Raw genomic sequence first — 21,514 nt, 5'->3', positions numbered from 1 at the left:
CACAGATGTATTGCAAGGGTCCGGATAAATAGATTTTATGTCCATATGGGCTAGTGAAACTATGAAAACAAAGCATGCAGGCTAGTACTCCAAATATGATAATTTTGTATTTATATATATATATTGCGTTGAATTGGACATGGACAAGCAACCTTTTCATTGAAGACTGCAGGTAAAGTAAAGATGCAGTTCTGAAAGACATGATTCTAACATTTGTAGCCTCAGACCACCATAATTAAACCTTTTCTTACCAGCTAACACATAATCATTTTAGACCTACAGACTTAGCAGGACTGATCTCAGAATAGTCAAACAGCCTAAGACTGGAGTCAAAATTTCAAATGTGAATAAAATTACCATTTGTAGTGAAACTAAATCTAAGCTTCGTGAAAAAAACACCAATGTCAATATGTAAAATACTGAATGTACACAGATGTAAAATCATGCAAAATTTTATATATTGTACCAAAAATTATATATTAATCAAACAATATTCTAATTTGGACTTAATTTCTTTGACATCATCCCAGTGTTACGTTTATATATGCAGCTTATCAAAAAAGGTAAATAAATATACAGTTTATAAATACTGGTGTCGAACTGACTTCCTAATACACAAAACCACAAATCAGACAAATGTTTTAAGATGTTGGTAAACAAATCATTTTTTTATGAACAGCAGTATAGTCAGAAAGAACAGCTGTATACTTACAGCATGAGCAATAGTTAGTACAGCATAAACAGCAGTAACATTACAGCATACAATACTGAATCATTTGTTGCAGTTACGGACAAGATTAAGAGTTCTTTGTAGACAATAACTGATTCTTGCCCCCCCCACCAGCACTACCCTTCGGCAATAACAAATGTTTATCAGTTGAAGCAATATAATCTGGATGTCAATGGCTCTACCTTAATTTGTTTCACCAAAAGATTGATTCTACAATGTTATAAATGGTGAGACTGCTATAATTTACATGCATGCAAGTTATCAATTTTTAAAAGAAAGCCACGTTTAACTCATTCACCCCTGAAATTTTGTAATGAACTATTCCAACCTTTGAATTGGAAGATCTCAAATGTGTCTTTAGGGGTGAATGAGTTAATACTTTTATTCATGGGTTTGTTTTAATTACGCACACACAAACAGTACAGTCTATCAATAATTCATACAACTTCAATAAAATGTATACCCTGTAATCCCATACATCATTTGTACAGTGTAAATTGCATACATCTTTTACCCATATAACACCTAAACAAGATTTACCCAGTGGACACCAAGACATGATTTACCCAGGGTAGATGTTTTATGAGGGGAACATCTGCAGGTGATTTTCTTCGACCTTTCAGGCTGGTATCATATCAAAGAAGGGCAGAAATATTTCCACAAAATAGCTCCATCAGTCGCACGTATCACTAGATAATTGAAATCGGAATAAGAAATTGACATGTGATGGACAGATGAACAATAGATTACACATCAAAAATGTAATTGAAGCTTGCTAAAAAAAAATCACACAAGTAAGTTTCCCCGAATTTATACAGTGATTGCACAATTAATAACAGATATTACTATTTAACAGTAGAGGAAATTTCTTTTCGTGAGCTAAATTAATGGAATTACCTGGTAAATACAGAAAAAACTCTTTAAACTGCCACCAATTGTCCTGGGAAATTTGGACATTAAAATGGGGTTTTGCGATACATTGAGTGAGATGCACACAGTAATTCTTAAGGAAATAAGGATCTGAATGGGTCCATAATGGTCTACAGTGGTGAAAGGTATGGCATACAAGATCAAATACAATCCCATATATTTGAAAACGGGAAAGGCAAGTATAGCATTATAAGCTGTTTTATTATAAGAGTAGAATATTTTGATTTCAGAGAGACAGTTCTGTAATACTGAATTTAAAAGGATGGCTTAATTCAGAACTGTATAATTGCTTTGCAAGAATTACATTAATAAATATAATAATTTTGCATACCTTCCTTTGATAACTCGCTCATCAATCATATTTAGACACTCATCTTTCAAAGCAAATAATCTTCTAAGCAATGTCATACCAACCATGAATGGTAAAATAGCAATTCAAGCACAAATTTAAAAAAAAAATCCAGTTTGACCTGCACTTTCTTTTGTCACATTCATCAATATGATCCATGTCTCCATTATTGTATATAGTTATAGATATACAACACAGGGCTGTAATATAAGATCCTCACTTACAAACTGTATAGTACAGACATATCACAGGGGACTGTCACAATTTATCCTTGATATATTTGTACTTTATAAAGATATACCACAGGGGAATGTCAATATGATCCTTGATACCAAAGGGAATTTTGATATATAGCCCTCAACTCGCTATTGTACAGATATGCCACAGGTAACTGTCAGTCACATTTTATCCTTGATTTCTTTGTAGTATAAAGGTATGCCACAGGTAAATGTCCATATGATCCTCGATACCAAACGGAATTTTAATATATGAGCCCAAACTCACTAAAATAGTGATATACTATGGGGACTGTCACGTTTGTTCCTTGATTCCATTGTAGTATACAGGTTTGACACAGGGGACTGTCACATGATCCTCCACTCCCTATCGCACACAAATAGCCGAGGGGCCTGTAACATATCATCCTCAACTCCCCTATGGTACCACATAAATACAAATTTACATGCAAAAATAAACAATTTGGTCATGAAAGGAGGGAGTCTCCTCTAAATCCACCACTAATGTGAAATTGGTGTGGTCACTCTAATCATTGGCACTAGTCTTTTATTGTTCTGACTCTTTGGAATGTTAAGTCAACTCTAACAACGGGGCGTTGTTCTGCTAATGCTAATGTCTTGGCGCCGCAATTTCTGTCGTTGTTGTCGTCATTTTAGACTACAAGTCATTGTTGCGAATGAACCGGTTCCCTTCAGAATGTCTCCCATAATACACATATTTACTCTTGCCATAAGAACCTGAAAAAACCCATTATGTTAAGCTATTAGTTTGAACTCGGAAACAAATTCTCCTCCAAATAAAACATTTGGATAATACAGTTCAACGCCTATACTTCAAAATGTCATTTATGAGAGCTATTCCACTTTACAAATGCATTTTAAAAACTGTATTGGCTCTTATAATCTATATTTAAATACTGGTATATTAACTGATTACCTCCCCTTAGTGGTGTACGGCTAGAACCTGAACACCAGTCCCAGTGGTGTTGGGTTTGTAAAGGTTTACACTAAACAGTGATCCCAGCAGTGTTCAGTGTGTAAAGGTTTACACTAAACATGGGTCCCAGTGGTGTTCAGTGTGTAAAGGTTTACACTAAACACAGCTACCAGTGGTGTTCAGTTTGTAAAGGTTTACACTGAACACAGCTACCAGTGGTGTTTCGTTTGTTAATATTTACACTAAACACAGCTCCCAGTGGTGTTCAGTGTGTAAAGGTTTACACTAAACACAGCTACCATTGGTTTTCAGTTTGTAAAGGTTTACACTGAACACAGCTACCCGTGGTGTTCAGTGTGTAAAGGTTTATACTGAACACAGCTACCAGTGGTGTTCAGTTTGTAAACGTTTACACTGAACACAGCTATCAGTGGTGTTCAGTTTGTAATGGTTTACACTAAACATGGGTCCCAGGGGTGTTCAGTTTATAAAGGTTTACACTAATCACTGCTCCCAGTGGTGTTCAGTTTTTAAACGTTTACACTGAACACAGCTATCAGTGGTGTTCAGTTTGTAATGGTTTACACTAAACATGGGTCCCAGGGGTGTTCAGTTTATAAAGGTTTACACTAATCACTGCTCGCAGTGGTGTTCAGTTTGTAAACGTTTACACTGAACACAGCTATCAGTGGTGTTCAGTTTGTAATGGTTTACACTAAACATGGGTCCCAGTGGTGTTCAGTTTATAAAGGTTTACACTAATCATTGCTCCCAGTGGTGTTCAGTTTGTAAACGTTTACACTGAACACAGCTATCAGTGGTGTTCAGTTTGTAATGGTTTACACTAAACATGGGTCCCAGTGGTGTTCAGTTTATAAAGGTTTACACTAATCACTGCTCCCAGTGGTGTTCAGTTTGTAAACGTTTACACTGAACACAGCTATCAGTGGTGTTCAGTTTGTAATGGTTTACTCTTATATCTGGCCCTGTATAACACTTACCTTTGTGGTCGTCGACTTTTCTGTGAGAGTCAGGAAGGGGAGTGTACCCATCAGGATCCTCCTCATCTTTTCCACCTTCTACCATTGTCTCGTCTGTCCCCTTGATAATCTCCATAAACGGGCCAACTCGCTTCGCTTCAGCCAACTCATCAGCTTTTACAGGTGTTGAATCCAGGAATTTCAAATTGTTTAAACGATACAGGACATAAAATCTGTAGATAAATTTTGAAATTTTAAATAAAGAAAAATGAATAAACAATCATTAGGGAAAATAGAATATGGTTTGTATAAATGACATCTTTTTGTATTAACAAGTCACCCCTGAAATTTCATAATGAACCATTCCAACCTTTGAATTGGAAGAGTTCAAATGTGTCTTCAGGGGTGAATTAGTTAAACTACATATGATTATTGGTCAAAAACCAATGGTAATTGCCCAATTGCGTTTTTTAGTAACCAAACTCTAAACAACCTTTATAAAGGTAAAGGATAAATTGGGCAATATCAAGATCAATATTTCTCATAAGGTTTGGGGTACATTTTCAACATACTGTTCCATAACTTGAAGAATATAGACTACTGTATCTAATGGGTCTGTAAGCCTTGGAGTAAGTGCATTTCAGCATATTTTTTAAGTTTACACACTAGCTTACCTAAGCCCGAGTCTCCTCTGGCCCTGACACCAGACTTAGACATTTAGACAGATAGATGTCCCACACCAGACATCTATCTGTCAAAATGTCTAAGTCTGGTGTCAGGGCCAGAGGAAACTCGGGCTAAGCTTATCTGAGCCTCAAAGAAGCACTTCATCTGAGAGAAATCAGTTTGCTGATAGCTTCAGAGTTTTTCTTACCTGTATCTTCTATAGTCTTCTTCATCCTTCTCATGGTCAGATAACTGGTTTGGACATGCAATGTTTCCAAGGAGACTGAGGTATCTCAGAGCAGGAAGGTTGGAGGCAAGATTTTCAAGTAAACTATTTAAATTACTAATCTGATGAAAGTATTAAGGAAACAGTTTCTTTGATAAATAGTTATTACTAGTATAAATGTTTATCTCATATCACTTACACTAGCACTTGTACATCAAATACACTTTTACCTGAGGTGTTTTTAACAGGTGTCTTTTAGGTTCAGGTTCTTGCAATTTAAATGAAGACAATTTTCATCCATCAATCCTTTTTCTGTTTGAGAAAATGTAAAATATATGTCATGCATCATGTCTCATTTCCAATCCGTTTGTTATACTAGATAAAAGTTCTGCATGAAAAACTTATTTTAGAAGAACAAATTTTCTGAAAAAAATATTGGTTGCAAAACATCCACATGTCATACGTGTCATGATTACAAGCCTGGGTCAACATGATTTGACCCAGGCTGTCCTGGTACAACAGCCCATCAATTCATACAGTGCACATGGAGTGGATACAAACACTCACAGTACCCTCCGCTTACAAACATTTGGCAGAATCTGACAATTGACACTTTTTCTATTTCTATTTTGAAAGGATACTTTATTTTTATTTATTGTGACAGTATGTAAGCTCTCCATCCTTGGAAATTGTAAGTGTTCATCAAAACAATTATTGTCAAGTATTAATTCTTCCAGATTGACAAATTCTTCAACTCCACCCAGAGACCTACAAAAAAACAAACATAAACATTTTTTTCTTTTTTTTTTAAATTTTCTATAATATCAAAGACTTGAACAGTTTAGAACAAAACTTTCAAAATATCTTCTCTGAAAATCTAAACAGTCATGTTACATACGTTTTCTGTACATTCAACTGCTACAGTGGTATTCATTACTTTGAGTCAATATATTTAAACTTTCAAAAAGAAACAAGATCACAGGATTACAAGAACTTTGAGAGATTATAAAGAACAGATGATTTCTAAAGGGGGGAAAAATATAAATAATTGAATAAATGTCACTCTAAATTACAATATTTCGGCCTCTTGGCCTTCTTCAAGGGCGGAAGTCAACAATTGATTAAAGTTAATCCATCTTGCTTCTTCGGAAGGAGAGGCACAGACTTAGATAGCATACCGTAATCTAATTCTGTGATAGAGGTAAACAGTTTGAGAGATTACTTTGTTTATGATCAAATTGTATATGAGTGAAGATCATCAATATTATTAGAATCTGCTTCTGATGGTTAACTTATATATCTTATTGAAAGAAATTTAATATATATATATTTGTAACAGGAAAGAGAATAGTGTTCTCCCAATGAGGATAAAACCCACGATTCCTAGGTGCCTAGTCGAACGCTCTACCCTGAGCTAAAGGGAAATTCCCTCTAGCTCGAAGCTAGAAGTCGACCTTAATCCTATGTACAATTAAATTCAGCCAAATATTTGATGTGTTATTAAAAACACCCCAGTATGCTAATACAATCATAACTGATTTTTAGTTCACAAGAATAAAACAACGATCTTACCGTAGTTGGTTGAAACTCAGATCTAATCTGCGTGTGATGCCAGCGTAATCAGCGATTAGCTTCTGGGGAATTTCCTCTGCATCATGTCCTATGAATGCCAGCTGAAACATTTGATTTTGAAATACACCTGATGCATATGAATTAATTCAGATCTCATGATAAGGAATTAGAACTGTTACAATAGATTATTTGGGGTCTTCTAGGAAAGTCCTATAGCTATTTTAGAGGGAGATTCCTGGGTGGTTTTAAGCTCATTTTTTATTTTGAATTATCAGCAGATTTCTTATTTATTCAGCTAGCTTTTTCCTCAAATTAAATAAAATTATTGCATATTCATTTTAATGCCATGTAATTAATAGCTGTCACTTATATTTTGCCAAATAGAGGTATATTCTAATTGACTGTTTTAACCTTTTTAGATTAATTCAAACACAATTCCTCTCCATCAGGAAGAATTGGAAAGGACGGCAAGTATGTTAAGTGTCATAAAAGGTCAATGACATCTATATGTAATATATAATATCATACCTAACAGTAAATTTACACTAATAATATGAGGAATTTCAAATAAAACCCAATAAATATTGTATATATAGGTCTCCAGAACAATTTTCTTCACTTTAAATGATCAGTTAGTTTTTAAATTTTAGGTAATGAGTGAATTATGTTCATGGTCATTATTGTATTGTATCACCTGACCTGTAAACAGGAAGTTTTTCATTGTATACAAACACATCTGTAGCCTAACGCTAGCATTTAGAATACAGGCTAATATTGTATCTATGTCTCGCATATATATTTCATCGAATTTTTCATAACGGACCATCAGCTTTTTATAAAACGTGTTTAAATCTTTAATGATGACATTAGACTAATACACTCCAGCTAGAGCACAGAATTCTGTGATAAGCGTCTGTATCGAAACTGGGAACAATGGTCTATGTGTACTGCATTACATGCAAACAGAAAGTTGACAAATCTAGTTACTGATACGGTCGAGGTAACGGATATTTGACAAGGCCCATTCGAAACGCAAAAACCCTTTGTTTCACAAAGAGAAGAAGAACACATTGTCTGAAACATTTACCTGACCATCCACGAAGGTCATTTCATCTTCCTCTGCGCCATTTTCCTCTGTTTCTTCAGACCCGTTGGGTTGTTTATCATCCGCTTCGTCCGCCATGTTGTGAATCACGTGATGAAAATGTCTAGTAATATCACGTGGTTATGTCAAAAGTTCTACTTACCATGCTGGTACGACATGCTTCATACAAAACTGAAATGCGTTATATGTGAAGGACATCTACCTCCCTACATCAAATTGATTTTTTTTTTAGAATATTCAAATATGTTCTAAAAAATTAAAAGATTGTCATAAAGATATGGTTAAAAAACCTTCAGAGAACAATCAGAGTATAGGTGCTAATTAGTATTTTAGTAGCCTCTATAGTTTGTATAACATTCTATATGCTATTAAATTAAAACAGTTGGGTGGTACCTAAGGTGAGTTTTCAAAAAGCTGTTCAGGTTAATCACCGTTTTAACGACATTATAAACTTCTAGGATCCTTTTGATATAGAAGATAAAAAATACTTGTACTTTTGCCTGTAACTCGTTTTGGTATTAAATTCATAATCGTAGAAGCTGATATCGATTGTTTTGTTTTCCCGTGAGAACCATTGGATCGTATTGTTTAAGTCAGTATTTATCTGTACCTAATTGTAATTCATACTGATTGACAGGTGGAGAAATCTTGCTTAAAGATAACCAAGTGAAAAGATCGTTTTTAGACAAATATTTTTAGAAGGGTTATTTAGGAGAGTGATCATGACTTTAACAGTGCTTCCTTGAAAATTACAATAAAAAGTTTTGGGTAAAAAAGGCACAAAAAAGGGTAACAAGAAACAAATAATATTTTTAACTCACCATCATGAGATTGTGGCCTATTCAAATCACCCTTCGTCCGTGGTCCGTCCGTGGTCCGTCCGTCCTTGAACATTTCTTGTTAACCGACAGACACTCATCTTGAATTGGAGTTAAGTTTTTCCTCAGCCAGTACTCGAGGGATCTTTCTCAAATTTCAGATGAAGGTACCACATGGTCCTCATCTATGCATATCGAGTTTTGGGACTAATCACAACACCAAGATGGCCGACAGGCAGCCATCTTGAATTTTAGTGGTAGCGTTTGTTAGTGCTGATTTTCAGAAAATACTGGAGGGATCTTTCTCAAATTACATAGGAGGGTTCCCTATTAGGTCCATTGTTATGCAAATCAATTTTGATACTGAATGGATAGCCAAGATGGCAGTCATCTTGAATTTGAATGTTAAATTGTGTAAGCGCTATTTCTCTGGACGGACTGAATGGATCTTTCTTAAATTTCACATGAAAGAGTCATGGTCACTCTTTACAACGCGAGGGTCGCATTCTACAACAGGAGATAAATATTAGGTGTAATTTAGATCACAATCCTAAGCCGGAGGTATACATAATGTATCGGGTAAATATCAGGTATAGGGCTCTATAATAGGAGGGGAGGGTCATTCTACAACGGAGATATACATTAGGAAAAGAATCCCACCTAATCACGTGAGGGACCCCTTCTACAACAGAGAGTATATAGGAAATGTAACACTCTACAACGGGAGACATATCTTTTGCAAATTTGCTCTCCTCTTTTTTTGCACATGCATGAAGATCGAGCTCGTTGTATATGCATGTGACCAAGTGCATTTTCATTGGACGAGAGGTTAGCACGAACTCAGTTTGGTAACGAGGGGTCATTTAGGGTGTGTAGGTATTGGCAGGTACCTCTGCCGATGAAAATTTTATGAAAGATTACTTAGTGAAGAAACATTGAAATGGGTGTCTTTTATACAAGAAATATCAACCGTTTTAGTATCCCTCCTTTTTTCTCCTACATGCAACGTTACAGACTTTTTGTTCCTATACGAACCCCAGCAAAGTTTAGATGCAAAATTTATCTCTTTGTTGCACTCATTACAAAAACCAATCTTTTCTCATTTTTAACTCATTATTTGCTAGACACCATCAGACAGTGTAAATATATTGCATTTAAACCACGGACTTTGATAGCAATTTCTAATATAATTCCGTAATTTAAACAGATATAACCAGGGGTACAAAAAGTTACTAAAATGTGTCTAAATTTATGTTTTTTTTTAGTAAACACTGCATATATTGGAAACCAAAGAAAAATAAATGGTAAAAGTTTAAAAATAATGTCTATAGTAAGGAAAATCGACCGTTTGTCCGCTTCAAAAGGGGGAAATAGGCATAACGGTACATGTACATATACGTGACATTTTCATCTGTGGCCGTTTCACTTGTGATCCGATGGTACGGTAGAACACGTGGCTCCATATACATATTCATATTTAGCATGTTTAACCAATGGACGAAAATCCAGTATACAACGTCCAGCGTAGTAACTGTTTGACATCTAAAATCTGGTTTCATGCATCATGCGAAATTCCTCATGCACTATCAAATAACGTGAACCATTTTGCACAACAAATATGAAATTGTTGAAAAACCTTTGTAACTTTCTGAAATGTTTTATGCAAAAATTTCAGCCTCCGTGCTAACTTACCTATTCCATTGCTGTCTACTGTTTATTATGTTTGTTGCTCGAGTAACGTTTGTATAGATCTGAGTGTTCAATAAAGTTCCGTTCTGTTCTGTTCGTTGTGTGTCACGTGCAAAGCGTCATACCTCATGCGTCATGCTTCATGCGAAAAGCTTCTTGCGTCATGCTTCATGCGAAATGCCTTTTGCTGTATGCACGTGTTTGAGTAACCGCCTTNATTGTAGATATAGAGAGGTAGTATAGTTTACAGACAGGTTGTAGATATAGACATGTGGTAGTTACAGACAGGTGGTAGTTATAGACCGGTGGTAGTTACAGACAGGTGGTAGTTATAGACCGGTGGTAGTTACAGACAGGTGGGAGATATAGACCGGTGGTAGCTAAAGACAGGTGGTAGATATAGACAGGTGGTAGTTATAGACCGGTGGTAGTTACAGACAGGTGGTAGATATAGACCGGTGGTAGCTAAAGACAGGTGGTAGATATAGACCGGTGGTAGATATAGACAGCTGGTAGTTACAGACAGGTGGTAGTAACAGACAGGTGGTAGTTATAGACAGGTGGTAGTTATAGACAGGTGGTAGATATAGACAGCTGGTAGTTACAGACAGGTGGTAGATATAGACATGTGGTAGTTACAGACAGGTGGTAGATATAGACCGGTGGTAGTTAAAGACAGGGGGTAGATATAGACAGGTGGTAGTTATAGACAGGTGGTAGATATAGACAGGTGGTAGTTATAGACCGGTGGTAGTAACAGACAGGTGGTAGTTATAGACAGGTGGTAGATATATACAGCTAGTAGTTACAGACAGGTGGTAGATATAGACAGCTGGTAGATATAGACAGGTGGTAGTTATAGTCCGGTGGTAGTTACAGACAGGTTATAGATATAGAGAGGTGGTATAGTTTACAGATAGGTTGTAGATATAGACATGTGGTAGTTACAGACAGGTGGGAGATATAGACCGGTGGTAGTTAAAGACAGGTGGTAGGTATAGACAGGTGGTAGTTATAGACCGGGGGGAGTTACAGACAGGGGGTAGATATAGACAGCTGGTAGTTATATACCGGTGGTAGTTACAGACAGGTGGTAGATATATACCGGTGGTAGTTATAGACAGGTGGTAGTTATAGACAGGTGGTAGATATAGTCCGGTGGTAGTTACAGACAGGTTATAGATATAGAGAGGTGGTATAGTTTACAGACAGGTTGTAGATATAGACATGTGGTAGTTACAGACAGGTGGTAGTTAATGACCGATGGTAGTTACAGACAGGTGGTAGATATAGACCGGTGGTAGTTAAAGACAGGTGGTAGATATAGACCGGTGGTAGTTAAAGACAGGTGGTAGATATAGACAGGTGGTAGTTATAGACCGGTGGTAGTTACAGACAGGTGGTAGATATAGACAGCTGGTATATATAGACAGCTGGTAGTTACAGACAGGTGGTAGTTATAGACCGGTGGTAGTTACAGACAGGTGGTAGATATAGACAGCTGGTAGTTATAGAACGGTGGTAGTTAAAGACAGGTGGTAGATATAGACAGGTGGTAGTTATAGACCGGTGGTAGTTACAGACAGGTGGTAGATATAGACAGGTGGTAGATATAGACAGCTGGTAGTTACAGACAGGTGGTAGTAACAGACAGGTGGTAGATATATAACGGTGGTAGTTACAGACAGTGTTAGGTTTTAGACAGATATTTAGATAAAAACAACGAAACGCATGAGGGATACTGAGTCGCCATACTTTTAAAAACAGAAAGACGTACATGTACATTTTACGTGATCGGATCACAAATAAAAGTTAAGTGTTTGGTGTCTGTTGTGTCCTGTATCTTGAACAAGAACAATGTATATAGTAATAAAACAAACATTCAGACACGAGAACCGAACCATTGTTTGTTTGATGCTCTTTACATGAATTCCGAGCAGCCGAGTATTTTTACCAAACATGCTTCACATACTGTGTAACTTTTTTAAGGGTAAAGTCTATCTTTTTTATATTTAGTCATTTCATGAAAAAAATCTTAATGCAGGTAACGCTTTACAATAAAACCCACTTATAAGAAACGCATACGATTGTTTTTAGCCAAATTAAAACACTTTGGTTACCACAGGGGACGAACACGTGATGCGTGGAGATAGTATATTTTAATACTACCCATAGACTTACACAAGCTCAATATCTCACGTATCTTCCACTGAGTGTCTACAACAGCGGTAAGCCCGTAAACTATAATGCACTTTGTTGACCCCGGTGTGATTTTAAAGCATGAGAAATAAAAGAAATCCTGCATTCTGAACTTATATACTGAAAAAGAGAGGTGGCGGAGAAGTATTTTTTTCTAGTTCCGCCCATGCGCTTACTGCAAGATAAGTCTGCTGCACTGACACGGCCGGGCTAAGATACTCTGGAATGACAAACAATGCATTTGATGACATCACAATCACAGATGACGTCATAATTTATCACACGTGATTATGCATCGCAACCACGCACATTAAGAAGCGCGCTTGTGATTTTAACGACATTTTCGTGGGAAAATGTCGTTAACGTCTTTCCCTACGCCTGGGAAAGGCAGTTTTGCTAAACGAGATAGAATACCAAACTTAGGACAGCAACATTCACTAGACAGCTCTAGGAAATCAGGAGGTTTGAGTCAGTTGTCCACAAATTCAGACGGGACTCTCACACGCAGAAAAGCATTGGCATCTCTCAACATTGCAGAGAACGTCACAGTCCCAAACCGAGATCCTTTTAGCAAGGCCGGTAAGATTCCGGGAATATCTGGAAGCAATCTCTCTAAAACCAAGAGACATAACCACGAGGTACCAAAGAGTGCCTTACACACTGAACTCCCAAGAAAGGATCCATTCACAAAAACCGCTAAAATCCCGGAAATATTGGGAAGCGACCACGGAAAGACCAAAAGGCATGACCATGATGAACCAAAAACTGTCGTAGAAAAAGGACTTCCAACAAAAGATCCTTTCACAAAAGTCGCAAAGATTCCAGGAATTTTAGGGAGCGAAAGCAGCAAAACCAAGAGGCATGATCATGATGAACCGAAGAGTGTTTTGGAAAGTGGACTTCTCTCAACAAAAGATCCTTTCACAAAAGCCGCAAAGATTCCTGGAATATTGGGAAGCGAGTATGGAACGACCAAACGGCATGACCATGATGAACCAAAGAGTGTCTTGGACAGTGGTCTACTCTCAACAAAGGACCCTTTCACAAAAGCCGCAAAGATTCCCGGAATATTGGGAAGTGAGCATGGAACGACCAAACGGCATGACCATGATGAACCAAAGAGTGTCTTGGACAGTGGTCTACTCTCAACAATGGATCCGTTCACAAAAGCCGCTAAGATTCCTGGAATATTGGGAAGCGAACACGGAAAGACCAAGCGACACGACCAAGTCGTTCCAAGCAGTGGCTTTGATCAAGGACAGCAATTTCCATCCGATGCAGGTCAAGCATCCCTTCAGCCAGCTGAAAGCCTGGGTAAAATATCAACGGGATCAGACGGTACTCTCTTGCGTCGTAAATCCCTGGCACCCATTGGCAGTGGACATGATACAGAAGTTATATCAGGAGACTTGTCCCCGAAAGCTGTCAAAACTCTAGGTACAGTTGGAAGCGCAGCAGGTCATAAGAAACACAAGACTCAAGAGATGGACATCCGCAAAGAGCTTGGCACTCGAGTCACCGGGGACTCTGTTGGGGTAATGGGTGAAGAGGCATTCTCGTACCAAAGTACAGACGAGGAGGAGTTCTACCTGAAGCACATACTTGCACAGGAGAAGCTCAGGAATAAAGGTCTCCAACAACACGAGGTCACAGAATTACAGCAGGGTCAGGATGTAAGCACCGGAGTAGACAAGGGCACTGTCGGACAAACCAGCAAGAAAACAAAGAAAAAAGACAAGAAAAAAGGCAAGACGGATAAAGGGAAGAAGAAAGTCACATCATCAGTATGGCCAAATGTGACAAGAGGACGCAAGTTTGAAGACATGCCCTACTTCCGCCAAATTAGAATGAGGTACCCCAATGATCCTTACCATGGATTACCCCCCTGGGCCAAGTTCTTCCCCACACCACCGGGACACGAGAAAATGCCAATTCCCGAAATGTACCAGGGCGGAGCCACAGCATTCGACATGGCTGCTGAGTACGACAGAATGTATGGAGCCGGCGGGTCATCGTACGGAGGAGGCTACGAGGGAATGCAGTATGGTCAGGATGTTGGTGACGTGTACCAGGGGACGTACGGGGGAATGTAAGCAAGGGGAATCGGGACTAAAGGTGAGTTACGTTCTAGTATCATCAGTTAATGAAACAGACTTATTCGAAGATTTGCTAAGACTTTACCACAGACAAATCTATATATATTCTAAAACAAACAATTTAATTCATGTAGGAAGTTAACGTATATTTTGATAGTAATTTTTGCGATATTTATTTTAAAAGAATATCCGGAAAATATAATTATCTTACATTGATAAAATTTATTAAAACTGTGCTCATGTGTCTAAAAGCTTTTAAATAATTCTCTGACGTATCTCATTTAACGATCGTTATATGTATTTATATTTTTTGTGTGTTTCTATTAACTTCTATTGCAAAGGTATCAGAGAAAACAATAAAGAAACCGGAAAAAACAATAAGGATATTTCAGTAACAAGCAAGGATATTTCAGAAAAAAACATCGATATCAGAAAAAAGCAGCATGGATATTACAGAAAACAACAAGGATATCAGGAAAAAAACAATATGGAGATTTTAGAAAAAACAAAACACATCGATATCAGAAAAAACAGCAAGGATATTTCAGAAAAAAAGAAAGATATTTCAGAAAAAACGTGGAAATCAGAGAAAACAACAAGAATATCAGAGAAAGGCTGCAGTCCCCACAGATCGGCATGGTTCCCAAGGAAATAAAGTATACCCACTTGTTGGCCCAGAAACAAAGGTACCAGGTGCTCATCACGCGCGGGATCTCCGCGTCGTGCCGAGTGTCCATTCAACAGTATGATAGTTTAACACAATGTAAATTTTGAAGAAAACTTTTAAGCATACAAATATGAAACATGATAAATAGGATACAGAAGAAAGATAATCGGTTGATGTTAACTGAATGGTAAAAAAGGGGAAAGAAAATGAAAAAAAAAGGAGAAGATAGCGGTTTTTCGTTTGGAATTTGGAGGTGAGCTCTGTCAAGCATGGTGTTGACAAAATCTGGCTAAATTATGATGTAAACCTTACTAGATAATCGTATTAATTTGCACTCCATCAAGATAGAATCTATATCAGAGCTTGGTAGAGAATTCTTGAAGTGAGCTCTGAGAAGGTAGAGAATGTAAAAAGAGTAGCAGAAAATTTTGTCAATAATTTAGCACTGGTAATGTACAAAATGTCAATCTTGGCAGAAAAACCCTTGTTAAATATTTGCATATGATCGTACTTTGTCAATGTTGAAATATAAAGCTTCATGAATAATTATATTACGGAGATCTTTCAATTAAGAATATTTGTAAAAATGTAGAATATATATATATACATATATGTACACTTTGTCAATGTAAACAAATGTAAACCACAGTGGGAAATGAATTAACTCATTCACCCCTGAAATTTCATAATGAATTATTCCAACCTTCCAATCTTCAGGGGCTAATGAGTTATAGAGCTCTTGACAAGGTTGATAATGTAAATGAAGTTTAAATAATTGTACATCTTAAAGTTGAGCTCTGGCAATGTAGAAAATGTAAATATTGGTTGAAATGATTGTATTTGTACCATGGAGCTCTGGTAATGTAGAACATGTAAGTTTCGGTACAGCATTTTAATAATGAGCTCTGCTAAGGCAGTTGATGGTGTTGAAAAGAATTGTATTAATGTTTCTGTATGAGAATGAAAACCATGGCAGAGAATTTCCTGAGTGAACTGTTTCACAGTAGAGAGTATTCATCTGGATATATAATTACAAAAGCAAGTTCTTTCTTGATGCATATACTATATTGCATACAAACTCTTTAAATTTAGGGGTAAGATAATTGTTGGTGAAGGTGTTTACCGAGTAAGATAAATTGTATTGGTAAGTAAGTAGAAGTAAAGGTTTTACATTGTAAGATAAAGTGTAATAGTAAGATCATTAACGGGGAGGTGTTTACATAGTAAGATAATTCAAAGTGGTAATATCAGTGGTGGTGAAGGTGTTTACATAGTAAGATAACTTGCAGTGGTAAGATCATTGGTGGTAAAGCTGCTTACATTATCAGATAAATTGCAGTGGTAAGATAAGTAGAAGTAAAGGTTTACCTCGTTAGATAGATAAATTATAAGTTTAAGATCATTGGTGGTGAAGAAGTTAAGATTATGAGATAAATTGAATGGATAAGATCATTGGCAGTGAAGGAGTTAACATTAATAGATAAATTGAAGGGGTAAGATCATTGGTGGTGAAGGAGTTAACATTAATAGATAAATTGAATGGATAAGATCATTGGCGGTGAAGGAGTTAACATTAATAGATAAATTGAAGGGGTAAGATCATTGGTGGTGAAGGAGTTACCATTAATAGATCAATTGAAGGGGTAAGATCATTGGTGGTGAAGTTATTTACATAGTAAGATAAATTGAAGCGGTAAGATTTTTAGTGGTGCAGGAGTTAACATTATTAGAATATCGTGGTGGTAAGATTATTGGTGGTGAAAGGTGTTTTCATTGTAAGATCAATTGTAGTGGTAAGTTAATTGGCAGTGAAGGTGTTTATCTTGTAAGATAATTTGTAGGGGTAAGATAATTGGCAGTGAAGGTGTTTATCTTGTAAGATAATTTGGAGTGGTAAGATAATTGGGAGTGAAGGTATTTATCTTGTAAAATAATTTGTAGTGGTAAGATAATTGGCAGTGAAGGTGTTTATCTTGTAAAATAATTTGCAGGGGTAAGATAATTGGTAGTGAAGGTATTTATCTTGTAAAATAATTTGTAGTGGTAAGATAATTGGCAGTGAAGGTGTTTATCTTGTAAAATAATTTGTAGTGGTAAGATAATTGGTAGTGAAGGTGTTTATCTTGTAAGATAATTTGTAGTGGTAAGATAATTGGCAGTGAAGGTATTTATCTTGTAAAATAATTTGTAGTGGTAAGATAATTGGCAGTGAAGGTGTTTATCTTGTAAAATAATTTGTAGTGGTAAGATAATTGGTAGTGAAGGTATTTATCTTGTAAAATAATTTGTAGTGGTAAGATAATTGGCAGTGAAGGTGTTTATCTTGTAAAATAATTTGTAGTGGTAAGATAATTGGCAGTGAAGGTGTTTATCTTGTAAGATAATTTGTAGTGGTAAGATAATTCGCAGTGAAGGTATTTATCTTGTAAAATAATTTGTAGTGGTAAGATAATTGGTAGTGAAGGTATTTATCTTGTAAAATAATTTGTAGGGGTAAGATAATTGGCAGTGAAGGTGTTTATCTTGTGAAATAATTTGTAGTGGTAAGATAATTGGCAGTGAAGATGTTTATCATGTGAAATAATTTGTAGGGGTAAGATAATTGGCAGTGAAGGTGTTTATCTTGTAAGATAATTTGTAGTGGTAAGATAATTGGCAGTGAAGGTGTTTATCTTGTAAGATAATTTGTAGTGGTAAGATAATTGGCAGTGAAGGTGTTTATCTTGTAAGATAATTTGTAGTGGTAAGATAATTGGCAGTGAAGGTGTTTATCTTGTAAGATAATTTGTAGTGGTAAGATAATTGGCAGTGAAGGTGTTTATCTTGTAAGATAATTTGTAGTGGTAAGATAATTGGTAGTGAAGGTGTTTATCTTGTGAAATCATTTGTAGTGGTAAGATAATTGGCAGTGAAGGTGTTTATCTTGTAAGATAATTTGTAGTGGTAAGATAATTGGCAGTGAAGGTGTTTATCTTGTAAGATAATTTGTAGTGGTAAGATAATTGGCAGTGAAGGTGTTTATCTTGTAAGATAATTTGTAGTGGTAAGATAATTGGCAGTGAAGGTGTTTATCTTGTAAGATAATTTGTAGTGGTAAGATAATTGGCAGTGAAGGTGTTTATCTTGTAAGATAATTTGTAGTGGTAAGATAATTGGCAGTGAAGGTGTTTATCTTGTAAGATAATTTGTAGGGGTAAGATAATTGGTAGTGAAGGTGTTTATCTTGTGAAATCATTTGTAGTGGTAAGATAATTGGCAGTGAAGGTGTTTATCTTGTAAGATAATTTGTAGTGGTAAGATAATTGGCAGTGAAGGTGTTTATCTTGTAAGATAATTTGTAGTGGTAAGATAATTGGCAGTGAAGGTGTTTATCTTGTAAGATAATTTGTAGGGGTAAGATAATTGGTAGTGAAGGTGTTTATCTTGTGAAATCATTTGTAGTGGTAAGATAATTGGCAGTGAAGGTGTTTATCTTGTAAGATAATTTGTAGTGGTAAGATAATTGGCAGTGAAGGTGTTTATCTTGTAAGATAATTTGTAGTGGTAAGATAATTGGCAGTGAAGGTATTTATCTTGTAAGATAATTTGTAGTGGTAAGATAATTGGTAGTGAAGGTATTTATCTTGTAAAATAATTTGTAGTGGTAAGATAATTGGCAGTGAAGGTGTTTATCTTGTAAAATAATTTGTAGTGGTAAGATAATTGGCAGTGAAGGTGTTTATCTTGTAAGATAATTTGTAGTGGTAAGATAATTCGCAGTGAAGGTATTTATCTTGTAAAATAATTTGTAGTGGTAAGATAATTGGCAGTGAAGGTGTTTATCTTGTAAAATAATTTGTAGTGGTAAGATAATTGGCAGTGAAGGTGTTTATCTTGTAAGAAAATTTGTAGTGGTAAGATAATTCGCAGTGAAGGTATTTATCTTGTAAAATAATTTGTAGTGGTAAGATAATTGGTAGTGAAGGTATTTATCTTGTAAAATAATTTGTAGGGGTAAGATAATTGGCAGTGAAGGTGTTTATCTTGTAAAATAATTTGTAGTGGTAAGATAATTGGCAGTGAAGGTGTTTATCTTGTAAAATAATTTGTAGTGGTAAGATAATTGGCAGTGAAGGTGTTTATCTTGTAAGATAATTTGTAGTGGTAAGATAATTGGCAGTGAAGGTGTTTATCTTGTAAGATAATTTGTAGTGGTAAGATAATTGGTAGTGAAGGTGTTTATCTTGTGAAATCATTTGTAGTGGTAAGATAATTGGCAGTGAAGGTGTTTATCTTGTAAGATAATTTGTAGTGGTAAGATAATTGGCAGTGAAGGTGTTTATCTTGTAAGATAATTTGTAGTGGTAAGATAATTGGCAGTGAAGGTGTTTATCTTGTAAGATAATTTGTAGTGGTAAGATAATTGGCAGTGAAGGTGTTTATCTTGTAAGATAATTTGTAGTGGTAAGATAATTGGCAGTGAAGGTGTTTATCTTGTAAAATAATTTGTAGTGGTAAGATAATTGGCAGTGAAGGTGTTTATCTTGTAAGATAATTTGTAGTGGTAAGATAATTCGCAGTGAAGGTGTTTATCTTGTAAGATAATTTGTAGTGGTAAGATAATTGGTAGTGAAGGTATTTATCTTGTAAAATAATTTGTAGTGGTAAGATAATTGGCAGTGAAGGTGTTTATCTTGTAAAATAATTTGTAGTGGTAAGATAATTGGCAGTGAAGGTGTTTATCTTGTAAGATAATTTGTAGTGGTAAGATAATTGGCAGTGAAGGTGTTTATCTTGTAAGATAATTTGTAGTGGTAAGATAATTGGCAGTGAAGGTGTTTATCTTGTAAGATAATTTGTAGTGGTAAGATAATTGGCAGTGAAGGTGTTTATCTTGTAAGATAATTTGTAGTGGTAAGATAATTGGCAGTGAAGGTGTTTATCTTGTAAGATAATTTGTAGTGGTAAGATAATTGGCAGTGAAGGTGTTTATCTTGTAAGATAATTTGTAGGGGTAAGATAATTGGTAGTGAAGGTGTTTATCTTGTGAAATCATTTGTAGTGGTAAGATAATTGGCAGTGAAGGTGTTTATCTTGTAAGATAATTTGTAGTGGTAAGATAATTGGCAGTGAAGGTATTTATCTTGTAAGATAATTTGTAGTGGTAAGATAATTGGCAGTGAAGGTGTTTATCTTGTAAGATAATTTGTAGTGGTAAGATAATTGGCAGTGAAGGTGTTTATCTTGTAAGATAATTTGTAGGGGTAAGATAATTGGCAGTGAAGGTGTTTATCTTGTGAAATCATTTGTAGTGGTAAGATAATTGGCAGTGAAGGTGTTTATCTTGTAAGATAATTTGTAGTGGTAAGATAATTGGCAGTGAAGGTGTTTATCTTGTAAGATAATTTGTAGGGGTAAGATAATTGGCAGTGAAGGTGTTTATCTTGTGAAATAATTTGTAGTGGTAAGATAATTGGCAGTGAAGGTGTTTATCTTGTAAGATAATTTGTAGTGGTAAGATAATTGGCAGTGAAGGTGTTTATCTTGTAAGATAATTTGTAGTGGTAAGATAATTGGCAGTGAAGGTATTTATCTTGTAAGATAATTTGTAGTGGTAAGATAATTGGTAGTGAAGGTATTTATCTTGTAAAATAATTTGTAGTGGTAAGATAATTGGCAGTGAAGGTGTTTATCTTGTAAAATAATTTGTAGTGGTAAGATAATTGGCAGTGAAGGTGTTTATCTTGTAAGATAATTTGTAGTGGTAAGATAATTCGCAGTGAAGGTATTTATCTTGTAAAATAATTTGTAGTGGTAAGATAATTGGCAGTGAAGGTGTTTATCTTGTAAAATAATTTGTAGTGGTAAGATAATTGGCAGTGAAGGTGTTTATCTTGTAAGAAAATTTGTAGTGGTAAGATAATTCGCAGTGAAGGTATTTATCTTGTAAAATAATTTGTAGTGGTAAGATAATTGGTAGTGAAGGTATTTATCTTGTAAAATAATTTGTAGGGGTAAGATAATTGGCAGTGAAGGTGTTTATCTTGTGAAATAATTTGTAGTGGTAAGATAATTGGCAGTGAAGATGTTTATCATGTGAAATAATTTGTAGTGGTAAGATAATTGGCAGTGAAGGTGTTTATCTTGTAAGATAATTTGTAGTGGTAAGATAATTGGCAGTGAAGGTGTTTATCTTGTAAGATAATTTGTAGGGGTAAGATAATTGGTAGTGAAGGTGTTTATCTTGTGAAATCATTTGTAGTGGTAAGATAATTGGCAGTGAAGGTGTTTATCTTGTAAGATAATTTGTAGTGGTAAGATAATTGGCAGTGAAG

At 35.7% G+C, this 21,514-nt stretch overlaps 2 protein-coding genes across 2 annotated transcripts; one reads left to right on the top strand and one right to left on the bottom strand.

Annotated features, from left to right (window-relative positions):
* Nucleotides 1–1,074: 1,074 nt before the first annotated feature.
* LOC110448609 (leucine-rich repeat-containing protein C10orf11 homolog) lies at nt 1,075–7,848 on the bottom strand. Its single transcript, XM_021494951.1, has 6 exons — nt 7,714–7,848; nt 6,627–6,727; nt 5,696–5,822; nt 5,037–5,176; nt 4,184–4,395; nt 1,075–2,983 (listed from the first exon to the last, which is right to left on the bottom strand). Exons 1-6 carry the CDS (start codon nt 7,807–7,809, stop codon nt 2,904–2,906), a joined length of 756 nt encoding a protein of 251 aa, XP_021350626.1. The 5' UTR covers nt 7,810–7,848; the 3' UTR covers nt 1,075–2,903.
* Nucleotides 7,849–12,790: 4,942 nt separating this feature from the next.
* Nucleotides 12,791–17,289, top strand: LOC110448628. The gene is made up of 2 exons (XM_021494986.1): nt 12,791–14,552; nt 14,875–17,289. Exon 1 carries the CDS (start codon nt 12,791–12,793, stop codon nt 14,528–14,530), a length of 1,740 nt encoding a protein of 579 aa, XP_021350661.1. The 3' UTR covers nt 14,531–14,552; nt 14,875–17,289.
* Nucleotides 17,290–21,514: the final 4,225 nt, after the last annotated feature.

Source organism: Mizuhopecten yessoensis, unplaced genomic scaffold, assembly GCF_002113885.1.
Source record: "Mizuhopecten yessoensis strain PY_sf001 unplaced genomic scaffold, ASM211388v2 scaffold4121, whole genome shotgun sequence".
Classification (NCBI taxonomy): domain Eukaryota; kingdom Metazoa; phylum Mollusca; class Bivalvia; order Pectinida; family Pectinidae; genus Mizuhopecten; species Mizuhopecten yessoensis.
Note: the sequence above shows the minus strand (reverse complement) of the source record. Positions and strands in the feature narration are given on the sequence as shown.

Bases quoted from the DNA above. Each gene is read 5' to 3' on its own strand.
- LOC110448609 (XM_021494951.1), bottom strand. From the start codon at position 7,809: ATGGCGGACGAAGCGGATGATAAACAACCCAACGGGTCTGAAGAAACA. The intron at 6,728-7,713 runs GTAAATGTTTCA...CAAATGTTTCAG, and splicing joins TGACCTTCGTGGATGGTCAG to CTGGCATTCATAGGACATGA. The intron at 5,823-6,626 runs GTAAGATCGTTG...GTTTTTTTGTAG, and splicing joins CTGAGTTTCAACCAACTACG to GTCTCTGGGTGGAGTTGAAG.
- LOC110448628 (XM_021494986.1), top strand. From the start codon at position 12,791: ATGTCGTTAACGTCTTTCCCTACGCCTGGGAAAGGCAGTTTTGCTAAA.